Source organism: Lacerta agilis, chromosome 7 (assembly GCF_009819535.1).
Source record: "Lacerta agilis isolate rLacAgi1 chromosome 7, rLacAgi1.pri, whole genome shotgun sequence".
Lineage (NCBI taxonomy): Eukaryota > Metazoa > Chordata > Lepidosauria > Squamata > Lacertidae > Lacerta > Lacerta agilis.
The window spans coordinates 38213134-38235445 of NC_046318.1; the positions used below are offsets into that span (position 1 = coordinate 38213134).

General features: G+C 43.0%; 1 protein-coding gene across 1 annotated transcript; it reads right to left on the reverse strand.

Annotated features, from left to right (window-relative positions):
- Positions 1 to 9056: 9056 nt before the first annotated feature.
- On the reverse strand, positions 9057 to 22016 carry CIDEA (cell death inducing DFFA like effector a). Its single transcript, XM_033154870.1, has 5 exons — positions 21912 to 22016; positions 15783 to 15939; positions 13279 to 13425; positions 11802 to 11986; positions 9057 to 9644 (listed from the first exon to the last, which is right to left on the reverse strand). Exons 1-5 carry the CDS (start codon positions 21953 to 21955, stop codon positions 9518 to 9520), a joined length of 660 nt encoding a protein of 219 aa, XP_033010761.1. The 5' UTR covers positions 21956 to 22016; the 3' UTR covers positions 9057 to 9517.
- Positions 22017 to 22312: the final 296 nt, after the last annotated feature.

Here is a 22312-nt window from a genome sequence, read left to right on the forward strand (position 1 = left end):
AACAGCAAAACTATGACATCACAACTTAGTATCAAGGGTCCCAGAGACAAGCATATAGAATGATGAAAATCCACAAGCCAGAGCAAATTCTCACACCAGCCAGAATTCATTAACAGCATCTCTGAAGTATTGTATCAGTGTTCACACATTAGAGACATCAGAACGTTGCTATTCCTTGAATGGGATAGCCATCCAGGGTTGTTGTTATTGTCATGCAACTATGGGTGACTAATGTGCAGGATGAAACTATGCTTTTTGGCAGTGGTCTGATTCCATAGATGTTTTCATGTATAGTTGACATCCAAAATGCATTTAACAACAATCTGATATTGTTAAAGGAAGAAAGGGTAGCAGATTCATTCAGAAATGTTAATATTAGTAAAAAGTTAAGTAAATAAACATAATAGTTACTCGTTTCAGGATTTTTTACACTGCTTAACACTCAAAATTTCTAAGCAGTGTGCATAACATGTTTCTTAAAAGTATGAAGAACAATTAAAAATTCACTGTAGAAACAGAAACATACATAAAATGCCCATTGAAATAGGAAAGACTTTGTCAAGTTCAGCAAAGGGGGGGGCTATCTAATCTCAGTTGAGAGGGAGTTCCACAGAATTAGAACCACAATACTGACTGGATGGCTTCTGGAAATTACAAACTGTGCATCTGAACCATGTTTTGTTTTGTTTTGTTTTTAATATTTTGTGGCAAGTGGCCCAGAGTGGCTAGGGCAGGGTTATAAGAAATCAGGCGTACCTTAAATTATTATGGACCCAAGTTGTAAGGGCCTAATTAATACTGTACAAGAACCTTGAACCTAGTCTGTTAACAAATGAGTAACCATTGCTGTACAAGCTTTTAACCACTAGTTTTAAGTGCTGGCAGTCGCCTGTCTCCATCAGCAGTCTAGCTGCAGCATTTCGCATTGGCTGGAGCTTCTGAACCCAGGCACAAGGGTTGCCACTTACACAGAACATTGCAATAATCCAGTCTAGAGGTTACCAGTGCATGAATCAATGTGGCCAGGCTGTCCCACTCCAAGAATGGCTGTAGTTTGCATACCAGCTGTAGCTGTAGAAACGCACTCTTAGCTGCCGAGGCTGCCCAAACCTCAGTGAACTATGATATCTTCAATTCCTCACCTACCCCCATGAAATGTTGCAACATGGCACAAACATCAGAGACACAGAAACTCTCAGTTGCAGTCAAGGACAAAACATTTCTGCACCCTTTATTCAACACAACTATCAACAAATGGACCCTCTAATTAGTTTTGCGCCATGATGAAAGGTGTAATTTTTCACAGTTGAAAACATACCCAATGTGCAATGAGCGAGGGAGGGAGGAAGAAAGAAATAACTAACTATATGCAAACGAAACTAACTTAACTAGCAACGTGGCCAACTAAACTGCCTCGCCACAACCATCAAGAAACACATTTTTTAGCGTGTAAAGCTAAGCAGATGCCAATAAAGCAGTTGAGAAGCACAAGGTGGCTAAAAGTGCTACCTTTTATTGGATCAAAGAGTCTGTCAGCTTTGAGGTTCCCAAAGCAGGTCTTAAGGCTGAATGAAGGAATTTTAAAGTACTGTAATTTATAGCTTGCGAAAGCTGGCAGGCAAGCAGCAATCAAAATCCTATTAATAGTTTTCTTGGGCAGTTCTAACAGCTAAGCATATCCATGAGTGTGGATCAATAGATGATAAAGGGTGCTTTCAGACAGGAGTTTATCATGGCATTGGTGCCATTTATGCACATGTTTTTCCACAGAGTCCATATGATGTACAGTAGTTGTCATCAAAATGCCAGTCTGTACTTTGTTGACATGTAATCCAGATTTCTCCTTAATTCAGAAAATTTGGTAAGTAAAAATAACCTGTTATACCTTCACTGCAATGGCTGATGTGGAAGCACATTTTGGGGTGGGCTCGATTGTCATGGTTGTGGTGATATCTATCACCACACTCACTTGCTCTTCACCAGAGTGCAAACTAGCAATTTAGTTTCCAGCAGCCCAAATGACAGAAGTGTGCCTGTTTCATGTGATGAATTTCCCAGTGGGAAATTTATCCAAAGTGGACCCTCCTCTGCTCCTGCCCCACCCCCAACCAGTTCAAATGTTGCTCTGCTACCCTTTTAGTTTTAAGCACCAATAGTCTGGTTCCACCCCAGTTCAAGCAGAGCCCATTCCATTCGTACAGCCCTGACTTGTCCCAAAATGTTCCCCAGTGCCTAACAAATCCAAACCGCTCCTCTCAACACCATTGCCTTATCCAAACATTCACACACTGAAACTACAAAGCTGTCTAGTTGCTTCTGAATGTGGAACTGGTAGCATTTCAAAGAAGGCTACCATGGCTTTCAGCATTCTACCTAGCAACCTAATTGTTACGTATGTTGTTGTTGTTGGATGAACACTTTTAGCATTATACAGTGGTACCTCGGGTTAAGAACTTAATTCATTCTGGAAGTCTGTTCTTAACCTAAAACTGTTCTTAACCTGAAGCACTTTAGCTAATGGGGCCTCCTGCTGCCTCCACACCGCCCCCACCCGATTTCTGTTCTCATCCTGAAGCCAAGTTCTTAACCTGAGGTACTATTTATGGGTTAGCAAAGTCTGTAACCTGAAGCGTCTGTAACCTGAAGTGTCTGTAACCCGAGGTACCACTGTACATGTTTCCATTTATCTTTTCAATTCTTGGAAGTTGCTTTGAGACACTTGCAAAAAGCAACAAACACATTTAATAAATAATAATTATATGCCAATATTTCAATAACACCAAACATAGGGCCGTTTTAAGCATATCTGGCGCCGTGGTGCAAAGATCCCTCCGGTGGGCCGCCCCCCCCCCCCGAGCTCTGACCAAACATATAATTTGAAGAGTTAAGGGGGATAGAGAAAATATATTTAGCAGAAATAGTTAAATGCAGGATCTCAATGTATACAACAACTGAAGATCTAATGCATGCTTGAGATTCCTTCCACTGTTAACAAGAGACCAATTATCTGCCCCTGCCAAAAGACAAGCAGTTAGCTTTTACTTACATAGCATCTTTGATCTGCATTATTTAAAAGAACTATGGAGACCTTTGCTAAGTCTCACCATAAAACTACAAGATTAGCAGTTACTGTGAAACTGAAGCTGAAACTAAAGCTTGCAGCCGCTTTATTCTCACTGAAGTGGTCAAGCTGAATATATGTGGGGACTCAAATGAGTCCCTCCATGCAAAACATTCTCTTCATGTAGAAAAGAAGGATATTGGGGAGAAGGTTTGTAACTTAATGTTATTCCTGACATGTTCATCTTTCATGTGCAGAGAATGCGTGAGGAGCATCCATGTGAGCCCTTACCTGCAACTCTGAAACTCAGCAACAACTAGTCTTAGGACGACTAAAGTTTTTATAATAATGTGACTCATTTTTATCGATCACTTTTATATACCTTTAAAGAGTGCAGAGTGGCATACATAATAATGAAAAACAATTATGTAGGTCAGTCTTAGATAAAGCTTCTCCAGTACAGTGGTACCTCAGGTTACATACGCTTCAGGTTACATACTCCACTAACCCAGAAATAATGCTTCAGGTTAAGAACTTTGCTTCAGCATAAGAACAGAAATCGTGCTCTGGCGGTGCAGTGGCAGTGGGAGGTCCCATTAGCTAAAGTGGTGCTTCAGGTTAAGAATAGTTTCAGGTTAAGAACGGACCTCCGGAACGAATTAAGTACGTAACCAGAAGTACCACTGTGCATAAGAGGTTTGCCAATGTCAAGTCCTGTCCTATACACACTTATCCATGAGTGAGACCCCTGAAGTTGAGGAGGCTTACTTCTGAGTAGGCATGGAGAGGATTACACTGCCCAAATCAGTTTCAAGCACACAAATGAGTGAGGTCAAATAGTTCAAAATGGTTTTGGAAAGTTTATATGGCATTTATTTACCCAACTCTCTTGCACCTGGTGATGTACTAGCTGTTGTATTCCATTGTTAGCTTCCCAAGCTCCTGCATTTGCCTGCCTTTCTCTGAGCCCTCCCTCTAATCCCAAACATTTTTCTCCTCTGCAAAAAACCATGAGAATGAGACACACTGGAAACAAACTCACAGGCGAACTTGGTTCCCTGGCAATGAAACACATGTGATTAGAATTTTGCCTGCTAGGCCTCAATCTATACATGTTTGTCTACTTTAAAATGTTGACGAAACCCATGCCCCACCTGTAGTCTATGTGATTTTACTGAGAAAGGACATGAAATGAAGAGACCTGAAAACAGAATACACCTGTGTGGGACCTCTGAATACAGTCATACCTCTAGATATGAATGCTGCGTGTTGCGTTCATTACGGGTTACGAAAGTGCCGAACCCGGAAGTACCGGAACGGGTTACTTCCGGGTTCGGCGGTTCGCGCATGCGCAGAAGCGCAAAATCACGCTTTGCGTGTCACACACATGCGCAGATGCGATGCTTCAGGTGGCGCGCTGCTCATGTTGCAAACGGGACTCCGGAACAGATCCCATTCACAACCAGAGGTATGACTGTAATAATTCTAGTCTGGTCCCATCACTTTGTAAAATTGAACTGTTAGCACTGGGAAGAGTCACAGCTATATAGCTGAAGCAAAGAAAGGCCTTTATAAATATTGGACTATAAATATTGTTTCCCCAAGAGGCAAAAAGTCAGTAGAAAAATAAATCAGGAAGTAGAGTAACTTTGCATACAGAATATGAGCAGTGTCCGAGTCAAACAGGAGTGGGTACTTGAGACAGAATTCCTTTTTTGGAAGCTAGACAGTCACACTGTTTCATTAACATTAGATTGGCAGTTAAGTAATGCAGTCACACAAGAAATACCACTGTTGTGAATGCAAGGAAGCACTAATTTCCACCATGAATTGATTAAAACCTGAAGCTTTCTGCTTTGACTTCTTGTTTTTAAAGAAACACTAATGGATTATTGGAGCAAAATCCAGTAGGCCGAAATGACATTATTTTCTTGTGCCCTACTGAACTTCCTCGGGAAGACGGGAGTCCCAGAATGTGTAAAGAAGGATTTTTTCCTGTTTAGACAAAAGCATGTGTTGTGATTTAATTAAACAGCAGATTCACACATTTTTCAGTGGTGAAAACGGATGTCTTCAATTCCACATGAAGACTGGATAAATATGTGTTCTGCTGCTTCATATACATGATGACAGTGCACACACTTGCAGCAAAATGCTATACAGTACTTCACATACAGACATGCATGTGGTCACAGGGCACATTGGAAGGCATTTAATGGCAGGTCTGATCTTCAGCAGTGCCTGCCCAGGTGGAGACAACCTGGGACCCCAACTCTTGAGTTCTGTGGAAGAAAGGCTGGATATAAACATAATTGTTAAATGCAGTCGTGCTCTTAAAAAGCAATGTTTTTTCATCTAAACAGAGCAATATATGCAGCAGGGCAGGATAATCATGTACTATATGACTCATTTCAATACGAACAGCATTAGAGCCATGATTTAAACATGCTGTGATTTCAGAGATGCTACATGTCTACACAAATTGTGATCCACAATTTGTAATCCACCAGTTTAAACACAGGCTGCCAACTATATCAGGTATTGACACCTCCCACCTCCCCTTTTTATAGTCCATGCAGACAATTACAACAGGCCCTGGCAAGCCACAATACATAACACCTTGGCATGTCACAACCTATGCCGCAGGAAAGTATTTTGTTGCCTTAATATCATTTACTCCATTGGTGTTACTGCTTTTCCTCTCCTCCTCCAGTTCCATTTTTCCTAGTTGTGGTGTTAGGTTCATCCTTTTGAAGATGTTTGACACTAATTGCTACCTTGTCTCATGGAGCACATACTCCATTTCTTTTTTAACCCAATCAGTCTTGCTAAAGGATGTCCATCTTAAAGATAAAGCGCCATAGAAAAGGGAGCAAGAGTTTTGAAGATGCCTATAAACAGGCAGCACATAGTCACAATCTTCTCCAACATGGTGAGATATATTGTGTGGTATCATATTGGTGTTCCTAAACCACCACCCCAACACCCGCTGCAAGATCTGCAGCAGAAAGTTGGAGGATCTTCTAGACCAGATCTGGGGGGAAGAGAGGAGAGGGGGAATTGCAAAAAGTGCCTCCCTCCCCATTCACTCTCTACTACAATCATACTTATCCCGCCCCCCCCAATGAGCACATACAATTCTTATGCAATTCTTCCCTTTTGTTGTGGTTCATTTCTTCCTTTTTAAAGCCACACATAAAGTGAATAGTAGAAAGTAGCCACCAACTACTAAAAGCCCCCATATTTAGCTCTTTTAGATCTAAAACCAACAAGGTTTCTGAAATAAAAAAGGTAAAGGTAAAGGACCCCTGACAGTTAAGTCCAGTCGCAGACGACTCTGGGGTTGCAGCGCTCATCTCGCTTTACAGACCAAGGGAGCCGGCGTTTGTCTGCAGTCAGTTTTTCCAGGTCATGTGGCCAGCATGACTGAGCTGCTTCTGGTGAAACCAGAGCAGCGCACAGAAACACTGTTTACCTTCCCTCCAGAGCGGTACCTATTTATTTACCATATTTTTTCGCTCCATAGGGCATTTTTTCTGGTTTTCCTCCTCTAAAAGCCCTGTTTTTTTGAGGATCAGCTAAAAGTTTTGCAGCTTTTTTGCAAAGGGAAAACCCTGTTTTTTTGAGGATCAGCTAAAAGTTTTGCAGCTTTTTTGCAAAGGGGGAAAAGCAAAGAGGAAAAGCCCGTTTTTATGGGGTTCATGTTGCTGGGGAAACAAACAACCTCCCTCTGCAGCACATTCAACAATGGAGGCCTGGGCAAGAGGGTGGGGCTGAAAGGGAGCCGGGACTCTTATCTCTCTCCCGATCTCTTGCTGATCAGCTGCTGTGCGGGGTCCTTTCAACATCCCCTTTTCTCTTTGTAAAATAAAAAGCATGATCCTCTTTTGGCCCCTGGGCAATTCAGCTCCAGGGACCACCATTCGCTCCATAAGACGCACAGATATTTCCCCTTACTTTTTAGGAGGGAAAAAGTGCGTCTTATGGAGCGAAAAATATGGTACTTGCACTAGTGTGCTTTCAAACTGCTAGATTGGCAGCAGCTTGGAACAAGCAACAGGAGCTCACCCCATCGCGGGGATTCAAACCGCTGACCTTCCGATCGACAAGCCCTAGGCTCAGTGGTTTAGACCACAGTGCCACCCATGTCCCTTTCTGAATAAAGGAAGCCTGAAAAAACTACAGGTGGATTTGTGTTGTAAATGACAGTGAAATCTAGCCCTGAGAAGCATGTTGGGATGAGCATGTGCTCAACACAGCCTTGTACTCAATTCCAAACCTGTAGAACAGGGCGGTCCAACACACATACCGGCTCCTAAAGCCTGTGGGTAAGCCTCTCAGTGTCCTAGAGTTCTCGTCTCCTTCTCAAAGCCTAGTTCATGCGTTCCCAGTTTTGGGATGAAGCTGGGAGGGCTCTAGGACTCTGCCAGAGCTTTGCACCTCTTTCCCAAAGCCTGGTACATCACTTATATGGCTTTGGGAAAGCAGCATGGGGGGTGGGAGCTTTAAGTTTTGCCCTTGCTCCCCTCCTCTGCTGGACAAGGCAGTGTGTGGCCCACAGGTTCCATGTTGAAGTACTATAGTGGCGCACTTGATATGAAAACGTGGGCCGCGCAGTTGTGGAAGCTTCTGGTACCGCCATTTTGTACCTGGTTGGTAGAACTCTAGGTTTTAGCAAAAAACAAAATGGTTCTTTCTGCCAAGGCTGAAGTTGACCCAGCCCATCAGACAATGATAAACACTAGTTTTATAAAAATGCTGCACTTGATGAGGCAGGGAAACTGTTTATTCAGTTACTAATACACCCTGGGTCAACAACTAGATTTGGGAATGGAATACCAGCATGGGCAAGGATGGTGAATCAGGCTTCACCTGCAACCCACAAAATGGACTTTGTAATTTCTACACACAATTGTTTCTTCCACATACTTTTTTCAATTTAGATGTAGAATAAGGGGTAGGGCAGGGCAGGGCAGGGCAGGGCAGTTGTACTCAGTGGGCCTGGATTTAGCCTTAGGAATTTAAGCCTGTTTACCATTCGGTGGAACAATAGCAAGTCTTGCTTGGCCCCAAAACATGGTCTGAATGTACATGGTGAAACAGTCTTGCTGAAGCTAATTAGGTCCATACCTGGACAGAGTTCCATGGATAGGTGTGGCACAAAATCATGACTAAAACATGTATTGTGTCTAGCTGGTTGTATTTTTAAAAAATCATGTTGTGCACCAAGCCAGTTCCTTTGGAAAGGTAGTATACAAACACAATTAACTACTACCAAATGTATTTGTAACAGTGACATTTTATAAAGTCCCAGGTTTCATAATCCAAGACATATTGTCCAACAGCAGCCATAAATATTTGTCTCCCAGTACCATGGCGACATAAGTTTCATTTCTACATCTGTTAACAATAGCAATCATCATACTTTTCCTTGGTGCAAGGTGTGAGAGGTCCAAGATGGGGATGCAGACAGGAATATTAGCAGCTGACCTTCCCTAAAGTCAATGCCTCCCTAAACCACTGCTTTATTTTGATCTTCTTTATTTCCCCTATCTGATTGAATAGAGGAAGAAGGCATCTGGTGCTTTCTTCCAGCTGTAAAATTCTCCATTCCCCAAATACAGATTTGACCTCATATCTGGCAAAGCAGTTCAAAGAAGAAAGTAGTAGTAATTAAAAGTCTAAATCCCAAACAATGCTTAACCTGTTAAAAGCAGATCAGTCTTTAAATTTGCCAACAATGATGGTGACAAAAGAAGCACTTGAACTATTAACATAAGGTTGTGTGGAAATTTCTGGAAGCTTCAGATTTTAGTGAGTATGTTGTGTTGACATCAGTCTGTCTCGGAAGACAATGGAGTGAGCCTTTGGGGGTGAAGTCAAACTATTGGAAGGTTACAGCACCTGTTGTGGCTGCAAGACACCGATACAGGAGAGAGACATGTTTTCTTGCAGCAGTGGCAGTGAGATGGTATTGAGAAATGGCACAACAATGTAGTTTTGAAATACTGAAGCTTGGAAATTTATTTATAAGAAAAACAGTTTTAAGTGGTAGGCGAGATTAGTATTAAACTTCTGCAAACAGTCACCACCTCCAATCAGAATTTGCTACATGGCTGTTCATATGCTAATTAACAGACACATCTCAATTCATAAGTCACTAAATGCCTGCTTCCCATTCACACAACTCTTCATTTTTGAAGTTTATGGCACAGTAATTTCTATGAAACACTTCTCCTTCCACTGCATTAAAAAGATTCCAATCATATTTACACTTATGACATCATTATCTTAATGAAAAACCTGTACATGAAAAAAAAACTAGTGTGGTTAAACTATTGGTCATTAGAGTTCCGCTTGACCATTTAGTATGTTAAGTTATAAATATATTTAAGTTAAAAATGCTTAAGTATCAGCTGCAGAACCAGCAATAAAAGGCTCTTATGCTGGTTTTAGTTAGCGCTTTCCATTTGTAAGCCGATCTTCTTCATAGTCACCCGTTAACTGTAGCACATATGTTCCAGTGTAAAGAAGGATATGTCCCGTAACTTGTGCAATATGTGATAGATATCGAAGTATCCTCCTTAAAAAAATAATCACATTAAGCTTAGACACAAGTTCAAAAAATTTTGCACAAAAGGAGAAAACACATCACCACTTTTGTCCATATACAATTTACACCAGCACATGCTCTGCACTTTTCCTGAAAGAGCAAATTTAGTTTAAGGATTCTCCTGGATCCAGCTTTGTTGCTAGAAGAACAACTGGTAGCACAGAATACTTCTGGACAGGGATAGCCTAGCCAGTTAGTCAAATGGAAGGTTACCAGAGCATGGCTGATGGCAGTGACATTATACTTGGAGCTGCTTTTGAAGATGTTTAGAAGCTGCAATTAGTGCAGAATGTCTGGCAGCATTCACATCCAAGTCCAATTCAAAGAGCTGAATGTTTACTTTTAAAGCTCTAACTGGTTTGGGCCCAGCTACCTGGAGAAAACAGACTCCCATGTCAACCTGCCCGCAATCCAAGATCTGTTGATATCCTGCACCATCAGGTGGTCAGCAAAAAAGAGACTTTTCAACTGGAGCATCCCAGTTATGGAATGCCCAATCTCACCTGACACCAACATTGTTATTTTAGCTGCTGGTAACAATCTTTAATTATCCAGGTATTTTAAAGATTGTTAGCGATATGTTTTAGTGTTGCTCTAGCCCAGGCATAGGCAAACTCCAGCCCTCCAGATGTTTGGGACTACAATTCCCATCACCCCTAGCTAACAGGACCAGTGGTCAGGGATGATGGAAATTGTAGTCCCAAACATCTGGGAGGCGGGGCGGAGTTTGCCTATGCCTGCTCTAGCTATTTTATATGAAACTTCTATGCCAATTTATTATATTGCTTTCTTTTTATGCTATTGTGAAAGGTTCTGAAATTCCTATGTTCAAATACCAAACTGAAGTTCCTTTTCTTTTTTGCTGCCATTCTAAGTATATTTACTTTGCAATTAAGTTTAACCTGAAAGTGAGAAAGGCTCATACTTTCCTACAGGGGACTGCTAGAATTAATTCTAATATATATTCTCTTGCTTCCTCATGCTACAGCAAGCATTAAGATATACTGGATCAGACCAGTAGCCTACCTTAACAGACCCAAAGCTGTTGTTTCTGGATATTATTCCACTATCGCAACTTCAATAACTTCAGTTAGTGCTTGCTATATATCTGCAGGAGTCCTTCTGCGTTTGTAACTCCCACATTTTTACAGGGAATTCCTTATCATTGCACTCCAGTTCTTGTTTCATAAATTTTAGGCACTACCACCACCTAGTGTTTCAGAGAGTCTGAGACATCAAGAACCCTCGGGTCATTTCATAAGCTTGCCAGTTCCTTGAACATTCAACTTGCTCGTGCCTTTATTTAGCAGGTCACCATGTATCTAGGGAATCAGGTGTAGCTTGCTTAGCCTCCACTGCACAACACATTAAGATATTTGAACAGACAGCAGAGTTATCAATAATTTTTTTCTCTGTTTGAATTTATATTTAAGAAGACTGACATTACAGAAACAGCAGCTCTGGCATTTCAGCTCCTCTTTGAAATTATCTTGCTCATAAGTGGACAGCAGCAGAGAATGAGCAGTTAGGTGGCAAATTTTGCCAGCAAGCTATTCATGGTGGGGCAGACAAATATCAAATCCCAAAACAGGTGTATGGACATTGAAGTGGCAAATGTGGTTCAAAGTGTAAAGTGATGCACGCTGGGACAACTCTCCCTCCAAACAACTTCTTGTAATGTAACTCATTGCTATGTTTCCCTTTACTTGTGCTCTCTGCCTGCCCTGGAACCCAGGTGCTTTGTTTAAGATGTGGGAAAGAAGGCTTTATCTTGTCAATGAATGGGGACAACACCCATTGCTTTTTTATCCCAAAATCCTAGGTATGTAGCTTGATAAACAGTGGCACCTGGGAGGGAATTGCACACATGCAATCTCTACCTTGCACTCAAATCTCCATGATGGTCTCATTACTACAATACTGACCCCAACTTTTGTTGATTTCCCCTCACCCTAACAGTCACTGCTTTGTTTAACACTTTGTCCAATGAAGGATTCCAGAGGGCTTGAAAGCTTGCCACATGTCAGACTTTTGGGTTGGTCTTAATAAGGGGGTTATTCAGCTGTAGACTTTTGGGTCTAATTTCACCTATGCATGGTTGAGTCTGAACTAGAGGCACACACTTACCTCAATACAGCCTTTGCTCCCATGCATTTGATATCATATGACACAGAATAGATTTCATAAAAGGTAGCTTTGATATTTAGGCAGCCAATGAAGTCCTTAGGGTTCACTTTGTACAAATCCAAGGTGATATTTGCCACCCCCATTTTCTTTGGCTGCTGTACTGCTGCAAAGCAGGGTCTTGGCCCCTGATTCAGAGGAAAGAAAAACAAGTGTGTAAAATATTTCAGCTCACACAACACCTATATACACGCAAGAGCCCTGTAGGATTTTTTTTTAAAAAATTAATTAACTTATTATTGAGAACAGAAATTAATCAATAGCCTTTGAACTATGGTTTAACCACGAAAACAGGTTTCAAATCAAGCTCTTGAGTCACTTGAAAGTTTACAATTACCGGAATACAGTACAGGTTGTTTGAAAAATTTGGGAACAGTTTGGAAAAAAAAAATTCCACCACCACCTAGTTAAAGGCTTAGAGAGACACTGGAGAATAATCTCAGTATCCAGATTTAACACAAGTGATATAATGTCAGATATAACATTTATTGTTTCGGGATTTCTACTGAACCGGGGGACTAGCAAATCAGAGGAGCAAGGTTCAGGAGATAGCATTCTCTGTCTCACTAGTCATCCATGGAGGTAGTGCTGCCTTTGTCCTCTGTTTTATACTCTCTAGCTACCTAACCTCTGCAATGTGATCAATTATTAAAATTATGGTTTTACTTCTTGGGGTGGGGGAATACAGAATATATGTGGGGAAAACGTAATTCTACCAGCTAATCAGCATGACTGTTTACTCCCCATCTCATGGAGAAACACTGTTTTGTCCTGTAACTACCACCCTCTGCTCTGGAAGCTTGCTTCCAAGTAAACACACATTCAGACAGATAGTTCTACTTTGTTCAACAGGATGTGTTCCCAAAGAAGCATACCTACTTTCATTACAATAGGCTTCACGGGTGTGACCTATCTATTAATGCTTACATCAGTACGGAGATGGAAACAATTCTGTCTTTTGTAACTAAGCAGACACAATGCCAGCAACTGAATTCAAGCTGGCAATTAAAAGGTAGAAGAATTCTGTTCCTGATTCTTCCTTCGCATCAACAAGTTGGCACTTTCGGAATCTGGCGCCCGAATCTGCTGTCAACCTTTCCCTTTTTTTGTGGGAAATTCCCTTATTCCAGCCATAGCTGGGGAAGGTTGACAGCCTCCCCAGAAGGGAAGGCAAAAAAAGGGAGGGTTGACAGCTATGGACCTGGAGTCTCCCATGCCTGAGGTCACATACGACATTAGGCATGGGAAAGAAAGGGGTAGTCTGCCCAAAACTTCCTGGTGGGCCGATCTCCAAAGTTTGGTGGGTGTAATTAGGCCTATAATTAGAAAGACTGAAGAAGTTTTGTTTAAACTCAAAGCAAAAAAGGGCCTATCAAGGTTATTATTTTCTGTAATAAACCACTGTCAGAACAACACTTACCGGCTTCCATTTCTGTCCTCTCTCTAGAACCATGAAATGTGTGTTGTCTCCCAGGGATTGGAAGAAGTCTTCTGTATCCACCACTGTGCCATCTTCCTCCAGAACTAGTGTTATCAGCCCAGCAGTAATCATTAAGGTATCTAAGGTCTAAAATACAGACAGAAGAGCAAAACGTAGTTCCAAATGCCTTATTGGTTTAGGGAAATCCTAGTTTACTTACCCCCTACTGAAGCAAGACAGCTCACAGGCGTGAATGTCTATTACAGTACTCAGAAACTGTACCATTCAGTTATTTGCATGCACCATTCTGCATAGATTAAGCTGTCATAGATTGAGCTAACATGAGCCCAACTGCTTTTGAATGGAGAAAATTATGGAAGAGAATCAGAGCTGTGTGTGTAGCCCCAATTTATGAAGCCCTGTGTTTACATGGTGTTCAAACCTCCTCCAAAATGTGCTTATTTTTATCACTGGAAAGTCAACGCTTAGGACCAAACTAGGCATGGAATTCATTATATGGATGCAACAGAAAATAAACACACACACACACACACACACATATATATATAAGCAGCAGTGCTGGCTTTGTGTGTGCATGCATTCATGCAAGAGCACCCTCCCCTTGCTATTTTCAATCAGGAGGAAAGCCCCGATCAGTGACAATGGAGGCCTTCTTTCCAAAACAAATTACTTTGAGAGATTTGGTGGTTGTGGAGAGTTAAATTTCTCCCTGGGGCTGCTATTTACATTTTTAAAAAGTGAATATTGATCACATTCACAATGATGCATCTAGTTTAGCCCTGCAGATTAGAACTCAAATCGAAAATAGATTTTAAATAAATTCTGCTGCCAGCAGAAGGCATTATTAGTGTGACTTGCAGAAGCAGTCTAGATTCCTACAGCTACAGAGCAAGTTGTCCTTTATTATCCAAATCACTTAACTACTTTACATTTCAATTCCATTCCCACTCCCATCCTCTTTCTACGGTACTGTACACAGGATTCTGAGATGGTCTTCCATCCATGCGGCATTCCAGAGTTGGTACAGTCAAACCTCGGTTCCTGAACAGCTCCTGTTTTTTAATGTTTCGGATCTCGAATGCCAAAAACCCAGAAGTAAATGCTCCAGTTTTCAAATGTTTTTCAGAAGCCGAACATCCGACGCAGCTTCCATTGGAGTGCAGGAAGCTCTTGCAACCAATCAGAAGCTGCGCCTCAGTTGTTGAACATTTTGGAAGCCAAATGGGCTTCTAGAACAGATTACATTCAACAACCGAGGTTTGACTATATGAGGTAGCAATTGGTGCTGTGACTGGTTCCAGGCACAACCCAAAGCCATCTCCCCAGCCTCCTAATCTAGTCTAAGTAGGACAGCTGCAATCCACTCTACACCTCTGCATTCTACAATCAGGTTAATGGTGGTTTGTGGGGACAATTCCCACAATTCTGCTCTACTTGTTCAGTTAAGAGATGTATTTTCCATATAAACTTTATCACAATATTTGAATCCATAAAAAGTAAAAAAGGGAAAGGGGGACATAGGTTAAGGGCATGATATTACAGTGTTTTTTTAATACAAGTATACTGGACTGCCAACTTAAGTTGCGTAAGGAAAATTAGCCAAATATTTACAAATTTCTCTTCTTGGTGCTCGTGGCAATATAAATCGCCTGCTCAGATAAGGACAGGGAGTTCAAACCGCCGGTCACTGTTGCATGGAAGGCATGCACATGTAACCAGTGCTCATGGTCCTGTGGTAAACTACAAATACTGCAAATGTAGTTCAGCAAAACATAGGCATCTTGAAACATAGTGATTAATTACATTACAAAGGCCTCACCCCAAAGGGGGCTTACAACGGGACAGCTCCACATCACGTGTGGAGACAGCCAGCATGGTGTGGTGGTCAGAGTGCTGGACATGGACATGGGAAACCAGGGTGAAACTCTCCAGTCAGATATGAAGCTCACTGGGTGACCTTCAGACCAGTTCACTGTGGATAAAGGACCCGATTGCTGTCCTGCTTCTCTTAACACTCAGAGCCTGAGATAACTTGTGGAGGAGCCTTGGGGATATGCAATAAGGTGTTGGATTTTTGTTGGATGAGATGCATCTTCAGGTTCAAGGGAGAACTTTTCTCTAGACTAGAGTGCTATGGATCACTAGCCAAGTTAATTGGAATGGAAAAGGTATCTTGAGCATCTAATACAGCTATTACTGGAGCTAAGACAAACATGTAGGACCAGACTTCTCCAAGAAGTTAACAACCCTGATAGATCCAGGACTTCACAGTAGCCTTCACCAACCTGGTGCCTTTTATGTCCTGGCTAGGGCTGATGGAGATTGTAGTCCATAGCATCAGGTTAGCAAAGGCTGCTCTAGAGTCACAGCAGATAATGTTCCTATCACCTGTGTGTACGTGGAGCAAGAGTTTTTGAACACATGGCTGAGATAATGAGGTCCAGACATGATCATCAGGCTTGTGCTGTTGACAGTAGGCATACCTTGCTAATAAGCTCCTCTAGGGTGCTTGCAACAACTCCTCTCCGACTGCTTCTGTCATGGTTACAAACACGGAAGGGCCGAGCTGCAGCTGGAAGAGGCGCAAACAGGGTCTGTCTTGTTACTGACCCTAGAGATGCTCCCACTGACACCAGAGATCTAGAACAGAAAGCAGTTTGGTTTTTTTTTGTTTTTTTTTTGTTTAATGCACATTGTATGGTTTCAGTTTTAAGAGCAAGTAAATCATTTTTAGTACACAGTAGCACCATGGGTATAATTCAAGTCAGCCTACAGCCTAGATGCAGAGCAATTCATGCATTCCTAAATATATACCTTCTTCCAGGCTAGAAAAAGAGATATTAAGCACTTAAGGAAAGGGGCATTTTGATCCAACAGTAATTGTTTTGATTTGTAGATGTAACTATGAGCTATACAGTGTCATCCCCACAGCCTCCAGTAAAACCCATCTGACTATCTTTGCAGCTGATCAGAATAGTGTGTGTTTGCCAGCTGGGCCCCTAAGCATGGTCTAATTTACCGTTTCCAATATTAGCACTGCATCTTTAGAAGACAGACTAGTAACTGGAGTCTTTGCTAGAATATATACTAGGGCCCATCTGCTGTATGGAGCAAATAAATGATTGTTAGTGCCTAAATTCACTTCTTGTATATATCTCATATACAGTCATACCCCGGGTTGCGCACACCCCGGGTTGCGGATGTTCGAGTTAAGAACGCCCACAACCTGGAAGCGTTTCTGGAGCGCGCGCGACCCCCAGATGCGCAGAATGCTTCTGCGCACTTTGCACATGTGCAGAAGCGTTCAAATTGAGCTACTTCCAGGTTTTTTCTTTTTGGGGGGCCGTTCGTGTTAAGCACGCCCGTGTTACGTAGCGCGATCTGGAACGGATCGCGTGCGTAACATGGGGTACCACTGTAATTCTTGCTTCCTGTTCCAGTTATTGATGCATAAGAGGACCCATCCTCTTAACTGAGGAATGTTATATTCACACTTGACCATCAAAAAGCATTTTACAATGTCTCCCAGACCATCTCTAAAACACTTGGGCTAAACAATTCCATAAACTATAATTACAAAGGTTAAGCAGCTGTGGTTAAAAATACAACACACTACTGATAGTTTTAGCTTGTTATTAATGGAAACAGTAGAAACTCAGCACAACATTTAAAAAGTTGATTAGAATGGAAATGTTTTCAGAGCCCAGTTAAAGATAAAGGATCCAGTCCACAGTTTCCTCAGGAGGAATTATCAAGGGTGTGAGGCCACCACTGAGAAGGTCCTGTGTCTACTGGCTGCCATTTTAATTATCTTGGGTTCCCAAAATAAATTTTATGTTGATAATAATTTTTTTTAAAATTTTCAATTACAATCCAATACAGTCATACCTCAAGTTACATACGCTCCATGTTGCATACGTTCGACTTATGGACCTCCGCAACCCAGATGTGCTCCCCGGAGCGCGTGCAACGTGTGGGTGCGCAGAAGCATTCTGCACACTTCGCGCATGCGCAGAAGAGCAAAAACACACAAACTTCCGGGTTTTTTGTTTTTGGGGGGGCATTCGTGTTAAGCGTGTCCGTGTTACATAGCGCGATCTGGAACGGACTGTGTGCGTAACACGGGGTACCACTGTAATAGCCTCATTATAGCAATACCAAATTATAATACAATTACTAATACCAATCATTCAAATACCAAATTATATAATTTAGGTGGCCCCCTGTGTGCTAGATTTGATGGGGTTTTTTTATTTCTGCATTCCAAAATCTTATTAATTTCAATTACATTATGGTCAAAATAATAATACCTTATACAACAACTGCAATATTAATAACTTCCATTTGTGTTGACACATTAAATGATTGATAGAACTACGAGTGAGGCACTCAAACTACCATATTTTTCCATATATAAGACAAGCTTTTTGGACACAAAAATGAGGTTCAAAATTTAGGTTTGTCTTATACAGTACATGGGTAGTTCTGAGGTGGGATGGGCAAATGGTTTTTTGGCACGAGCCAGAGATTGTAAGCGGCGATCGGCCACTTGATTGTTGGGTGGAGGGGGGGAATGCCAAAAACTGCTCACCCGCCGGAACGCAGCACACAACTGCTCATGTTGCAGCTGCCCGATCACCGCCATTAGCCCTCCCGATTCTGCTGTGGCAGCCAATAGACAGCTGCCCTTGTCGCAGCAAGCGGGAGCATGATTGGCAGCTGATAGGTGGCTTCTGATAGGGTGTCTTATACATGGGGACGTGTTATAGATAGAAAAATACGGTATATCCTTGTTCTTCCTGTGTGTGGCAATTATTCTGTCCGTGGTGTTTCTTCTTGTCCTTATAAAATGTTATGTCTATCTTTTCCCGGTTATTGATGTTCTCCATCATGCCTTGGGCATAGCTGATATCCCATTGTTGTTCCAGAAATTTCTCCATTGCTCCATCCCGTGCTTCGTTGTTTTGCAACTTTAACAACAGATGCAAAAATCACTCTGTCCCAATAAATAACCTGTTTTCACCATTTTCCCTCTCAGCTTGAGAAGAAGAGTGGTCTGTCTAACTGCAGATGACTCAGTAATGAACCTTATCAGTTCCTTGGCAAGTTCGCAGACTTCTTTCATCCTTCCTTCCCAAGATAAATTTTAAGGCCTGGCCAGGCTTACATGCATGTAGGCAATCCTTCAAATCACCTAGACCCAAAGGTTCAGGGCTTTGAGGGTCTACGCCAGTACTCCTTGGGCCCAGAAACATATTGGCTGCTAATATGTACAATACAGGTTTGCCCAAACACCTAACCCTCATCAGACATCCTGACATTCTGTACCAGTTCCAAGCCATTTTTCAAGATTGCCCAACAAAGTGTATGTTTAATAGTCTAGTTTGATTTTAAACAGCATATGTGTGACTGAGACAAAATATGCTTCCTAAAGAAAGGGTCGCAGCTGACAGTATAAGCTGGTAAAAGGCACTCCTAGCCACGAACATCACCTGTGCTTCCATAGATAGCACTCAATCCAAGAGGACCCCCTGCACAAAGCAAAAACACTGCAACCGACAATAAGGATGACAGTGGCTAGTCCTTTATACTGTTCAGCCATAGCACTTTCTACAGGCTGTCTATAAAAGTCTCACTTCAGATTTATAAGCATTTTGCCAGTCACCTTGATTGCCAATGGATACTTCTGCAGGATCTTACTTCATCTCACTGTATACCTGTATCCAAGCACTTTGCTTAGGCAACCTGAAACAAGGTTAATTACAACTGAAAGATCCATATTGGATGATAGGTTAGGACACAACTTTTAAATTAGGTTATTCATGACTCAACCATTGTCCCAGCACAGCATTAGGAGTGTCTCCTTAATGCCATGATTGCCCTATATTTAATTCTGTAATTTGGCTACAGCAGATAAATTTTTAAGGTTACCCAATGCTTTTATTAGAAAAAAAGTCAGAGCCATGCCCTCACTTAAGCAACAGCACTGTGTTGTTGGATATGCAGCCTACTCATATAAGCTTACTTAGAAACAATCCCAACTTGGTTAAATCAGGTCAAAGATTGCAGTCCTATAAAACAATACTCTCCCAAGAATCCATGTTAGTCTGCAGTTGCCAACAGACATGTCTTAAGTTTTGCTTAGGCAGACCTTTCCCCTGAGACAGTTATATTTCTGCTCTGTGTTCAGAAGAGTTTCACATTTATAGAGCACAACTCCAATAACTTGGGTATTTATCCAAGGGTTGCACAAGGGTCAGTGTGGCTAAAGCTATACATGGTATCTAGATTTAAGTTATTCTTGGAACTGATCCCTGTGACTTTTGTCTCCAGAAAGGCTCTCTTTCCCTCACTGACAGGTCTCAAGTAAAAAGTAATTTTACGAGCACATTAAAGGATTAACTGTGGCAAGAGCTCTCCGTGGAGTAAAGCTAAACAGATGTCACCACCACAGATTAAAGCCCATATGGCACCCCAGCCCAACTTGTAACTTGCATTTTGCAAGCAAAGGTACAGCACAGAAGAAATCACTTCTGCTGACTTTGCTTGCAAGACACGTCTTTCTCCTTTTGGGAAATGAAAAAGAAAGCAGCACAGGACACTGGCATCATCTCGTGAAGACTGGGGGGGGGGGGGCGCCACACAATGTAATATGGACAATGTGCAATGTCATACACACTTACGTGCAGGCATGTGCATGTGATGCCACACGCACAATGTTGTATCGTGTTTTTGGAGAAGGAGCTGGGGCAGAGTCAGATGCAGTGGTCCATGGCTGGCAGCAACTCCTCCTCCTCTCTCATGGACCAGGAGGAAAAGCCAGAGACAGAGCGGGGTCTGGCAGTGCCCACTGACTTGGAGGTGTGTGGCTCCCTCAAATATATTATTGTGGGGGCCAAAGCCCCCATGGACCCCTGGGGTTGGCACCAGTGACATAGGCAGTGCATCCAGTCTTAAAGTGCTTGGCAAAAGTGCTCTTTGAATCAGCCTCCCTGCCTCCTTCAAAGAGCGCTTTGCCGCTTTAAGACAACACCGTGTTAAAGCACTTGCCTTTGCAAGTCTCCTCTTTTAAACCTCCAACACTGGGTTCAAAGACTTGCAAAGAAGACTTTGGGTAGACTTGCAAAGCTGTGCAAGGGATTTTGACAAGCAGGAACCATGTTGTGCCATAATGACATCATGCAATTGACATGTAAATGGTTAAATCTGGCCTGTGAGGCTGATCCGAATAAGGATCTATATCCCAATGAGCAAATAAGCTTCCCCAACAGCTGCTTTACGAGATACCTGCTTTGCTGACAGTATGCAAACCATCTGAAACAAGCCAGCAGTGCTGTAGAAATGCACAAGCTGGTTAACTCCCAAATTGTGTGATGGGGCATACTAGCATGTGGTGCAGGAGAGCAGTTAGTGTGCTGTGAAAGTTACTCAAGAGGATGTGAAGTTGACCTGCAACATTCAACAGGTTCCAAGAAGCATTTCAGAAGGTGAAGCTCCTTTATCCAAAAGATAGTTTATTTCAAGTGTACTAGTAGTCAGAGGCAAGAGACATTTCAAGGCAAAGAACCCTATCTAGATAAAAGAGAAAGAGCGCTATTGCCACCCACATTGTATAACGCTGCTATAAACACCATAGAGGGGGTGGGGATGTCTTCGCCTGATGCACTTTCCCTGACTTTGTTTCCCCACTTCTCCTGTCATCTGCACATGCTCAAAGGATGTCTCAAATGTACACATCTCTGCTTAAACACAGTTTATTATTTCAAATCAGATTGAAGTTGTGGAAAATGCATCAAACAGGAGTACAGGGTGGACTGTGGCTCTAACATCATACATGCTCGGCTTCAAGCATCCAGCCGTGGGAGGGAGAAAAAGGTGAAGGGCATCCACCTATGGGAGCCTAACAAAAGGTATGACCTGAGTTTAGACCACAGACAGGGAGGCCCCTCTGTCTTTTCTTACCGTGTAGCAAGTCACGTCGTTCTATGAGTAAAGGCCACTACGTCGGAAGCTGCTTCCACAAACCCGGAGTCACACAGCTCCCTCCACCCCGCCCGCTTGCTTTCAAGTTACAGTATTTTAGCAAGCCTCCAATCCACTCAACCGGTGGCTAGAATCTAGATGATCTTGGAAGGCGGCGGCTACTTCCAAGCAACCAATTAAGGGAGTCTTGTTCTTTCGAGGAAAACACAACGGCGTGTGACTGACTGGGAGCTGCGGATCCTGCGACGCCGACCTCCAGCCCTGCCCGGCCAAGACACAAAGAAAACCCGCCTGGATTTAAAGAAGAGCGCCACCTAGTCCGGATTTGAACGCCGGACAAAGATGACGCGGCAGGTGGCGGAGCCAGATGGCAGCCGGAGACCAAGGGTACTGCTCGGGTCAGGAGTTCAGGAGACCGATCCTGCCCATTCCCAGGGAGGAAAGCGAGCAAGGGGGCAAGCAAGCAGGCGCTGATACCCCAGCTCCCCGAAAACGTAAAGGCGATAGATTAGGTAGATAAATGCAACTGCATGTGTGCATATCGTGCAACAAGCGCCCAAGGAAGGTCGCCGCGGGACTTACTCCCGAGTAAACGTGCCTAGGTAGCAGGCGCCTGGGCGATCACTCACCGGAAAAAAACCGCAGCGAGATCGCGCGCACACACCACCGCCATCCCAGCACTTTCGGCTTCCTTCCCAGCGAGCAACGCCGTCTGCGCCCACTCCCTGCGCGGCCCTCTTATGAGCCCAGGGGCTTCAGGGAGGCGACGCTCTTCGCAGCCCCGCCCCCGACGGGCGGAGGCGCGCAAGCAAAACCGCCCCTTCGGGTGGGAGGGAGGCAGTGTGGCCGGCGCGGCGGAAGGCTAAGCCCCCAAACCGTGGGAGGGTTGCCTGGGTGAGTGCAGCAGGGGGCGAGAAGAACCTCCACCCTCCACCCCCGTGGTAACGTGGGACAATGAGGAGGAGGCTTTAGCGCACCCTGTCCCAGCTAGCCTGCAGCTCCCGCGGAGATGCTTCTGAATAAATGTGCA

Coding starts and splice junctions, on each gene's coding strand:
- CIDEA (XM_033154870.1), bottom strand. CDS start 21,955: ATGGCGGTGGTGTGTGCGCGCGATCTCGCTGCGGTTTTTTTCCG. Junction 15,940..21,911: donor CTCGCTGCGGTTTTTTTCCG/GTGAGTGATCGC, acceptor TTTCTGTTCTAG/ATCTCTGGTGTCAGTGGGAG. Junction 9,645..11,801: donor GGAGCAAAGGCTGTATTGAG/GTAAGTGTGTGC, acceptor TATTTTTTTAAG/GAGGATACTTCGATATCTAT.